General features: G+C 47.4%; 1 protein-coding gene across 1 annotated transcript in view; it reads right to left on the bottom strand.

Annotated features, from left to right (window-relative positions):
• Nucleotides 1–10,968, bottom strand: part of prkcab (protein kinase C, alpha, b) — a 231,002-nt gene that overhangs the window by 31,348 nt on the left and 188,686 nt on the right. Inside the window, 2 exon segments of the mRNA XM_056288468.1 lie at nt 1,165–1,186; nt 1,189–1,320. Of these exon segments, the coding sequence (XP_056144443.1) occupies nt 1,165–1,186; nt 1,189–1,320 (154 nt within the window).

Genomic DNA, 10,968 nt, shown 5'->3' with positions numbered 1-10,968 from the left:
TGGATGTTGCATGTATGCGTTCAGTTTTGCTCACTATATATTGCCATTCTGTTATTGCCGCCGTCCTCCATATTCCCAGTGTAGCGTTGCCTCTATGTCCTGGTCCACTGTTTCTAGTGTCTGGATGCATGCTCAATAATCCATGTGCAGAAATCCCAGAAATTGAATCAGTTCGTCTGGACACAAACATTTCATCACTGACCTAAGTGACTTTGTCAGTCTCAGCTGACTGCAGGTATCCCCACCCTTATAAACAACACATTTTGCATAACGACTGAAACCAGCGACCTACCACGGGTTTCATGCAAACTGCCGTGACCATTAATTCCAGTTACAATGGCCATGTGTACTATTCAGAGGACTGGGGCAATAGCAGCAATCTCAGCATTGTAAGATGGGATACATGCACTCTTACCCCCCCCCCCCTCCAGTCCAGGGATAGTCGTTCCCTCTTCAAGTAGATGGCCTCGTGCTTTAGCCCCCTAAGACATGTTTAAAATAAGTCCACCCCAAGGATCGGCTTCCCTGGCACATACAGAGCAATATAGTGCACGCTATTGAGTGCCGGAGGATTTCCATGAATTGTACATCGGGGAAACCAAACAGACTCTGGCCAACAGGATGTCACACAGCACAAGAGAGCTAACATGTCAGGCCAGGACTCCGCAGGCTACACCATCTACAGGCCAGTGGTCACTCTTTCAAGGATGAAGATGTGCACATCCTTGACAGGGAGGAATGCTGGTTTGAACAGGGAGTCAAAGAAGCCATCTATGTGAAGAGGGAACAACCATCCCTGAACCGAGGAGGGGGGCTAAGAGTACATCTGTCACGGTCTTAAATCGCTGTGATTGCAGCTATTCCCAATCCTCTGTGAATAGCACATGTGGCCATTGTATTTCGAATTAATGGTCACAGCAATTTGCATATAAACCGGTGTTAAGATCGCTGGTTTCGGTCATTATGCAGCTGTGCTGTTTACAAGGCTGGGGATACCTGCAGTCAGCTGAGACTGGCAAAGTCACTTAGATAAACATTTCTCCATTAAAATTTGTGACCAGATGAACTGATTCAGCTTTCTGCCATTGTTTCCAGTCCTAGCGGTAGTAGTAGTAGTAGTAGCATACATTACATATCGAAACAGACACACTCGTACAAACGCACAAGGTGAAAGACTCATTCCAGCAGGGTTGAGGGAAGAGCGGATGGTCCGGGTTTTCTGCTTGGTCTCATTTTTTGGATCTGGGATAAGTTTGAGTTTCACATAGGGGTCTGATAAACCATTGGGATCCATAGGAATCAGATTTCTGGCTTCGCCCACTGAAGCAATAGATAGAGGTGAGAGAGAGAGAGAGGGAGAGAGTGAGTGAGAGGAAGAAAGAAACAAATAAAAGTAATTAATTCTTACAGTTCTGTTGATCAGCTCATGGACCATCAAACCATTCAGCATGCAAATAATAGCTGCGACAGTCAACTCTGATAAACACACACATGTGAAACAACATCTACTGTTTGTGCGAACAGAAATGTAGGACAATGACAAAATAGAGGGCGGCACGGTGGTGCAGTGGTTATGCAGTTGCCTCACAGCAAGAAGGTCCTGGGTTCGAACCCCGGGCTTGTCCAATCTTGGGGGTCATCCCAGGTCTTGCCGTGTGTGGAGTTTACGTGGGTTTCCTCCGGGTGCGCCGGTTTCCTCCCACAGTCCAAAGACATGTAGGTCAGGTGAATCGGCCATAGGTGTGTGTGTGTGTGTGTGTGTGTGGTGCGTGTGGGCCCTGTGATGGCCTGGCGGCCTCTCCAGGGTGTCTCCCTGCCGACAACGCAATGACTGCTGGGATAGGCTCCAGCATCCCGCGACCCCGACTGGGATAAGCGGCTTGGATAATGGACAAAATAGAGCGCAAAGACCAAAAACCAAGGTGAGTTCCTTCATTATTCCAAAATAGCCAACACGTTATGACAAGATATGTTAACGAACTGAGCACTTAAACAAAAACCCACAAGCTTTATCATACAACACAACATAGATAAGTAGCACAGATGCAGCAGCAAAACTATACACCCAGTAGAGGAAGAACTGAACAGACTGGGTAGATCTGCTGTTATCATAGTGTGCACAGTTTGATGACAGGGGGAGCAAATATTAATTTGATAGAGGTGTGACTCTTATCTTCCAATATGACAACTGACAAATGGCAAAAAAGGAGCTGTTACATAGCAACCAGAAAAGAGTAGGAGAAGGAGAGGAGAAGCAAGGACGGAGAGAGAGAGAGAGAGAGAGAGAGAGAGAGAGAGAGCCTGCCACTTTCACCCATGGTGACAATATCTACAGTAAAACGCGGCTGCAGGGAATCACCACGACTGCTTCACCTCTCGGCATCATCTGAAAAGACAAACATCCAGAAGTTCTACTTTCGCAGCCGTTTTCGACGTGAAATGATCATGAAATCCATCTGAGGCAGATTCATTGTTATGATCAGACACGGACAGTGGAATGAAGTAATGGAAAAGGGGGTTTATTGTAGGAATAAAGGAGAACGAGAATGGCAGGCAAGGTGGAAAGTAGAGAGAGGATGGCGAATGGCAGAGCTGGACCGAGCTGAGCGGTAGATGGCGAGAAGGCAGCTTGTCTGCCATATAATCTTATATGATGTTTGCTTACTTCAAATCTTTGACCATGTATGACCTATACTATTAATTTTTTTTTTCTTTTTGGATTTTTCCCTCTTTTTCTCTCCAGTTGTACCCGGCCCAATTACCCCAGTCTTCCGAGCCATTCCGGTCACTGCTCCACCCCTTCAGCAAATCCGGGAAGGGCTGCAGACTACCACATGCCTCCTCCGATACATGTGGAGTCACCAGCTGCTTCTTTTCAGCTAACAGTGAGGAGTTTCACCAGGGGGACGCAGTGCGTGGGAAGGTCACGCTGTTCCCCCCAGTTCCTCCTCCCCCCTGAGCAGACACCCCGACCGACCAGAGGAGGCGCTAGTGCAGCGACCAGGACACATACCCGCAGACACGGCCAATTGTGTCTGTAGGGACGCCCGACCAAGCCGGAGGTAAAACGGGGATTCGACCCGGAGATCCCAGTGTTGGTAGGTAACGGACTGGATCGCTACGCTACCCGGACACCCTACTATGTTTAATTTTAGTCTATATTTCTTAGATATATGCTTAAAGCTCATGTGAAGCAGAACAAAGGTAGTGTTATAAAGTCTCTTCTCCAGTATGATGATAAAGAGATACTGTTAACTGCAAGCTGATAGCAGAGGAATGCATGGGAAGCTCATTTTAGTGTAACGAAGTCTGAAGGAATAACCCTGGAGAATTACGAGCTGGGAGATAAGGATGAGAGGAGACCTGACCCACGAATTCAGTGAATAATATGCAAGTTCTGTTATCCATTAGGATGACAGCCCAGCAATAAAACCAAGCTTCTTCCTCCAAACAGGATGAGGGAGAAACTCTGGGTACATACTGTTGTGAACGTAACTGAGACTTGTTTAAATAAGCACGACCCAGCAGTTTTTCTTCAAGGTATAAAGGGGGTGCCCTCTGAGGTGAGAACGGGCACTTAAGTATCTTGGGGGTTGTCCCGGTGGCATGGCGGTCTATTCCATTGCCTACCAACATGGGGCTCGGCGGTTCGAATCCCCGTGTTGACTCCGGCTTGGTCGGGCATCCCTACAGACACAATTGGCCATGTCTGTGCGTGGGAAGCCGGATGTGGGTATGTGTCCTGGTCGCTGCACTAGCGCCTCCTCTGGTCGGTCGGGGCACCAGGGAGAACTGGGGGGGAATAGTGTGATTCTCCCACGTGCTACATCCCCCTGGTGAAACTCCTCACTGTCAGGTGAAAAGAAGCGGCCGGCGATTCCACATGTATGGGAGGAGGCATGTGGTAGTCTGCAGCCCTCCCCGGATCAGCAGAGGGGGTGCAGCAAGGACCAGGACGGCTTGGAAGAGTGGGGTAATTGGCCAGATACAATTGGGGAGAAAAGGGGGGGGGGCTTTGCTCGTCTGTTCAATTAAGATGTGACAATACTGTAAGAGATTTTTGTCTCACTCATTTATTGTCAGAGTGGAATCAAATCAGGGGTGTTAAACTCCAGGCCTCGAGGGCCACAGTGTCTGCAGGTATTTGTTGCAACCGTGCACTACACCACCTGATTTAACTAATTAGCTCACCTCCTGGATCAAGGAGGGAAAGGAACTAGTTTAATCAGGTGGTGTAGTGCACGGTTGCAACAAATACCTGCAGACACTGCGGCCCTCGAGGCCTGGAGTTTGACACCCCTGAATTAAGTAATCGTCCCCGGCAATGGCAAAGCTGAGCTGAGCAGGACAGACAGATGAGGAAGTGAGCGTGGCTGGCAGGGGAACAGGAGAGTAGTGATCCTGGAAGCACAAGGAGACTTGATAAATACAGACAACGCAAACAACACGAGGAATAACTGAATATAGCACTGCAGAGCAGCCGAAAACAGCAGATTACCACAGTGGTTGAAGCAACGACCTGGCGATGAGTGGATAGAAAACCAGAGTAGATAGACTGTTGAGGTGATGAGTTGATGGAAGGCAGATGTGCAGACTGGGTGGGTAAGCTGAATGACCCGTGAATCAGGAGGGAGCCGGAGAGTGCAAGGGAAGGAAGTCACGCCCACACCACATACAGAGAGAAAGAGAGAGAGAGAGAGAGGGGGGAAACACACACAGGGGGGAAAAGGGAAACACAACCCAGATAGCAAAGAACCTTTGGCCCAAATATGGCCCACATCTGCAGTTATCTTACGGCCCACATTTGGTCTTGAATGACGTTGACTCAGTGAGTGTGGCTGCCTCAACTCAGCCACACTTGGGCCACATCTGGCCCACATAGTATGTGCTGTAACCCAAGCCCGGTTCAAGCCCGGTTCATTAGATTTGGCCCACGTCTGGCCCACACAACACTTGCCAGTGCCGTAACTGAGCCATAAGTACCAAAAGTGCCCCAAATTAGGCCCAAATGTGTCTGCTATCTGGGAAGGAAATAACCGGAGGCACGACCATGATTTATGCTGGGGGACCGAACCACCTACAACATCATAGTAACTGCTGCTATATTGAAATATCTCCCAGGGAATCCAAACCAATGCTCCCGTAAGGCAGGTCAATAGACAGATCTATTGTATTGCCGTAGAAACAGACAAAGCGGGGGGGGAAAAAACCCAAAACAAGGACGGAGAGCGACAGATTCTCGAAGCCAAAAACAAAAAAAAAAAAACAAAAAACCTTCTAACCTATCAAATTCAAGCTGCTTCAAGGACACTCGGATGAAAGAAACTTGTTAGCGACGACACTGGGACGAGAACAAAAGGCTTGATCATAGGAAAAACAAAAAGTAAGGCCCTTTATGTTTCGCGCCAATCGAAAGCTTTTTGAGAAACACTAACCGCTAAAACAAGGCAAAGATGTACGTAAATGGGGTCATTAACTTTGTTCCGGCTCCCCACTTTGCATATTTAAATGTAATCACACAGAATGGGAAAGGAAGTCGGCGAAGCGATCGAGTGTCTTGTTAACTGAACGTGGTTGTGAAGTTTTAAGCGAGGGCACTCACTGTAATTCGTCATTGGATCTGTGAACATTTTCTTGCTCCGAAGCTCCTGTAATATTTTCCAAGCCTAGACGCACCACCACCACCACCACCACCACCACCACCCGAATCCAATCATCAAGGCAGCGATAATTAACTATCTACATCACCTGTGACAATAGAAAAAGCCACTGTTTATTGTTTTCTGTTGTGTTTTTCTACAGAGATTGTATCTACTACTACTACTACTACTACTACTTTCAGATGCTCCTGTTAGGGGGCGCCACAGCGGATCACTCGTCTCCATCTCTTCCTGTCCGCTGCATCTTCCTCTGTCACAACAGCCACCTGCATGTCCTCCCTCACCACATCCATAAACCTCCTCTTTGGCCTTACTCTTCTCCTCTTCCCTGGCAGCTCCATATTCAGCATCCTTCTCCCAATATACTCAGCATCTCTCCTCCACACATGTCCAAACCATCTCAATCTTGCCTCTCTTGCTTTGTCTCCTACCTGTCCAACCTGAGTTGCCCCTCTAATATACTTATTCCTAATCCTGTCCTTCTTCATCACTCCCAATGAAAATCTTATCATCTTCAGCTCTGCCACCTCCAGCTCCTCCTCCTGTCTTTTCATCAGTGCCACTGTCTCCAAACCATGCAACATAGCTGGTCTCACAACCATTTTGTAAACCTTCCCTTTAACTCTTGCTGGTACCCTTCTGTCACAAATCACTCCTGACACTCTTCTCCACCCACTCCAACCTGCCTGCACTCTCTTCTTCACCTCTCTTCTGCACTCCCCGTTACTTTGGACAGTTGACCCCAAGTATTTAAACTCATACGCCTTCATCACCTCCACTCCTTGCATCCTGACCATTCAGCTGTCCTCCCTCTCATTCACGCATAGGTATTCCGTCTTGCTCCTACTGACTTTCATTCCTCTTCTCTCCAGTGCATACCTCCACCTCTCCAGGCGCTCCTCAACCTGCACCCTACTCTCACTACAGATCACAACGTCATCCGCAAACATCATAGTCCACAGAGACTCCTGCATGATCTCGTCCATCAGCAAACAAGAAAGGGCTCAGACCCGATCCTTCTACAAAGATTGTACATCCTTTGTAATTGCTCACTTCTTCCACTTTTGACCTATAGATGGCAGCCCTGGTCTCCCTTTTCAGAATACAGAGCCCAAAAGTTCATGTCTCGTTCAAAAATGCATTCAATCTAAGAATTCACTTAATATCGAGCAGGAGTGCCCAGCGAACGTTTCCCCTTTCTTTTTCTTTCCGTCTCAACCTCACCTCCTGTCTGTTTTGCCTGCAAACAAGCACAAAACCACGATGACCTACTGCCAAGTAACGTCACAGCTTCCCACATCCCCGTTTGATTCCAATGCTGTTCTGGTCATGGCAGTGCTAAAGGCATCAGAGGGCTGTCAATGCTCTAATGACACTTAAAGAGCAGCAACACATACATACGAACCCAGATATACACGCCATAAAAAGTGTTTTTCACCAGCACATATACTGTACATGTGTACACACACTGACACACACTGACACACACAATGAAACACCATCATCAACAGTGATCAAGGACACACTTGGCTGTCTGTTGTTGCTTGGATACAAGAGCTGCCTCTTTTCTGTATCCCCCCTTTGCCTCGCAGTTTCCTCACTGCCAATATAGGACCTAATGAATCATGTCCTTGGTTGAATTGAGGTTTTGTAGGGGAATACAAGTAGTGTACAGAAAACGACATGTACTTTTGAAGTCACTGGACCAATCTCCTGTCACAGAAAATGTGCATTATGCAAAGTCCACTGCCATGAATCCAAGCTTTACAAAAAAAAAAGCTTTAAGGGTTATCAATCAGTCAACTGATCAATTAATCGATCAATCAGACTATCAGTTTCATGCATAACGTGCTACATGGACGATACTATGAAAAACAGAGCAGATAGTTAATAAAAGGACAAATGAGGCCTAATGAAATAAGGTAAATGTAAAGTGAAATAAAGTCACCAAAGCAACGGCTGGAATTAAAGCAGTGCTAAAAAAAGAACTTCCCTTTGGCTCGTTCTTTAATATTATTCAGGGGTTCAGCAGCTGTCACACCCTCCAACACAGCATTTCAGAGGGCAGCAGCATGAACAGCATAGGACGCCCAGCCAGGGACAGATAACCGGATACCAGAGGCTCTGAAGACCCCGCTTAGTATTTACCTTAAAGGTAGATTAGCTAGGGTGTGGTGAGACTTAAAAACTAAAGGACGAATTTGGAAATAAATCTCTAAAACAAACAGGCATCCAATGTAGCGTTTTGTTTTGTTTTTTTTGGAAAACTTTTTATTTGGTTTCCATGAAAATACAATACAATTGTAACCTTTAGAGCTTTACATAGCCTGAATCCTTGACAAGTGCTCAGGCCTACCGTGCATAATGATTCATATTACGGACTCATCAACTCTCATTTCTTCACTGTAGTGCTTTTAAAATTGCTCTGTACTTGTTTTTCTGGTTCTAGTTAATTGGCAAGCAGCAGAGTTTTGAACTGAAAGTGATTGACAGTTGAGACTGGAAGACCAGAAAAAAGTACATTTCGGCCTTTCTACTGTAGTCTATATCAGGGGTGTCAAACTCCAGGCATCGAGGGCCGCAGTGTCTGCAGGTATTTGTTGCAACCATGCACTGCACCACCTGATTAAACTAGTTCCTTTCCCTCCTTGATCAAGGAGGTGAGCTAATTAGTAAAATCAGGTGGGGTAGTGCACGGTTACAACAAATACCTGCAGACACTGCGGCCCTCGAGGCCTGGAGTTTGACACCCCTGGTCTATATAATCCATCCATCCCTCCATTATTCAAGCCGCTTATCCTAATTAGGGTCGCGGGATGCCAGAGCCCATCCTAGCAGTCATTGGGCGGCAGGCGGGGAGACACCCTGGACAAGCCCCGCCAGTCTATCGCAGGCTGTGGCGGGGCCAGAGCGGGGGCATGGGGGCGGTCGCCACAGGGCCCACAAGGTCGGGGGGCCCCGTTTGGAGCTCTGTTGCCGAGTTTACGAGTGTCCGTGAACGCACCGGGTCTCGGGACTCCGACGCATTCAGTGACACACTAGTTTCAGCACCATAGACAGCGATGGTCACTGAGTGACAGCTGTCAGTGTGTGTGTGTGTGTGTGGGTGTGACCGAGGAGGTGTCTGTGGGCTGTCCTCTGCATAAATATTTGAGCGCGACTGGCAACACTTTTCAGAACAAGCTTCTGAACAGGTTTGTCTGACAAAAGTGGCTTTTCTATTCTATCTTAGACATGTAGGCTGCTTGGCTCAATAAGTGACCATTTGTGTTGTTTGCTGGATAGGATGAGATGTCCGCTAGTTTACAGTTTTTGAATTTTAAAATGACTATCACAAGGGCTCATCGAGAAGCTCCGCCCCCTTTGTGCTGAGACCCACGCTCCGCCCCTGATCACAGGGCCAACCAATTCACACCTAGGGACAATTTAGTATGGCCGATTCACCTGACCTACATGTCTATGGAACTGAGGGAGGAAACTCACACAGACATGGCCAATTGTGTCTGTGGGACTCCCGACCAAGTCGGAGGTAACGCGGGGATTTGAACCTGGCTACCCACTGAATGTCTGTAGATATTTTTAAATATTTTGTACTCCAGCTCTTTTTTAACTTATTTTAGCTTTTGGTCTTCATGTGTATATATATATATCTTATATTGTGTTTATCTGTGTCTGTCTTGCACTGTTTGGTGAAGCCACAGCCCTCATTTCATTTTTAACATGTGCCTGCACATTGTTTTTAATGACAATAAATTGAACTGAATTGAATTGATTTGAACCGGCGATCCCCGTGTTGGCAGGCAACGGTATAGACTGCTTTACCCGCCCTTCAATATTGATATTTTGACGATATTGTAGAGATTTTGCCAAATCTTTATGCGGATTGACAAAACCGCCAGCCGTGCTGTGCCCTCACAGGGTACCGATGGAAATGATCAAATCCGCTATGGCGAGCCCTGGGGAAACAGGGAACAAGCCGAAAGAAGAGGAATTGTAGAGATGACTATTGGTGCTCTCACAATATTTTCAAAATGACATTTTTGATAAACAGTCATTAGTAATGTGGATATGATGTCCTAACAGGGGGGGGGGGCACGGAACTGTTGAGAGTTCAGTGACAGAAATCTACGATGCCGTGTAGGTCCATAGAGCTTAACAGCCAGCAGTTCAAAGGAAGCTTGATGAGGTAGAGAGAGAGGCATTAGTTCTATCACGATACATCAGTGCAAGGCCGCCTCCTCTGCCTGAAGACTGAGGTTTGCCTATGTAAACAAATCCCGGCGGAGTTGCTGAATTTAGCAACCGAAAGTCATTCTGTGACTGCCAGGTTTCCGTGAGACGTAAATAGTTCAGTTTGTGCTCTGTAATGGTCATCGACAAGAGGGGCTTTGTTGGTAATTGGATTTGCAGAAGGCAAACTTATGGCAGCTGATTTAACTAGCGGAGTTAGCACACTGTGGTCACATTGTAATATGTGGTGTGAATAAGAGGCCCGGTGTCTAACAGCCTCTACGGGGAAATTTCCCGGTGAGAGGATTAATGACAGATGAGGCCAGTGGGGGGAGCTAGCAGACAAAACAGTACCGTGGGGTGTCACCGTAGGCGGACATGGAGGTTCAAGGGAAGTGTGGGATGTAAACAGTCAGTCATGTGGAGAAGACTGCACGGCGGTGCTGCAGGTTGGCCGCTAGCGTTCGGCTACCCGGCCTGTTCGGGTGGACTCCCCCAATTCTGAAGAGGGAGAAATGACCCCAAAACAGATTAAAATCATCAACAAAACCTAGACTGTGAGCTCTGCAGGCGGAGATGAACCACGTGTGCAGGCTGAGGATTCTGCTAAAATGCCTCGCTCCACGGGCCAGTGGCGGAATAGGATCTGAGATAAATACAGACTTTCCACAAGTATTTAAAAAGCTGAAAAGGTCATTCAACTCCTTTTTGGTTAACTCAGACTGCTGACGAGCTGCATCATTAGCCCCCACGTGAACGACCACTTGACTGGTGGAGGACGGGAGTGAGCGCAGCAGTCTCGGGAGCTTATCCAGGATATCGGGGACTGTGGCTCCCGGGAAACGGTGCGTGGCTGCGTTGAGAATGGATGTTCCTGATTATGCAACTAGTGTTGCAGAACTCAAATACACTTTAATTAAACGGTGGCGCAGTGAGTGGGGCTGACTCAAACCGAGGTTCTTCCTGGTCAGGGTCCTCCTTCACGGTGCGCTGGGAGACTTAACAGGGTTCACTCTTGAAGACAGCAAGGACAGGGGGTGAGAAACAATGTACCAAGCAGTCTTTGCCGTTCATCCGT

The sequence above is a fragment of the Lampris incognitus genome, chromosome 10 (assembly GCF_029633865.1).
Source record: "Lampris incognitus isolate fLamInc1 chromosome 10, fLamInc1.hap2, whole genome shotgun sequence".
Taxonomy (NCBI): domain Eukaryota; kingdom Metazoa; phylum Chordata; class Actinopteri; order Lampriformes; family Lampridae; genus Lampris; species Lampris incognitus.
Note: the sequence above shows the minus strand (reverse complement) of the source record. Positions and strands in the feature narration are given on the sequence as shown.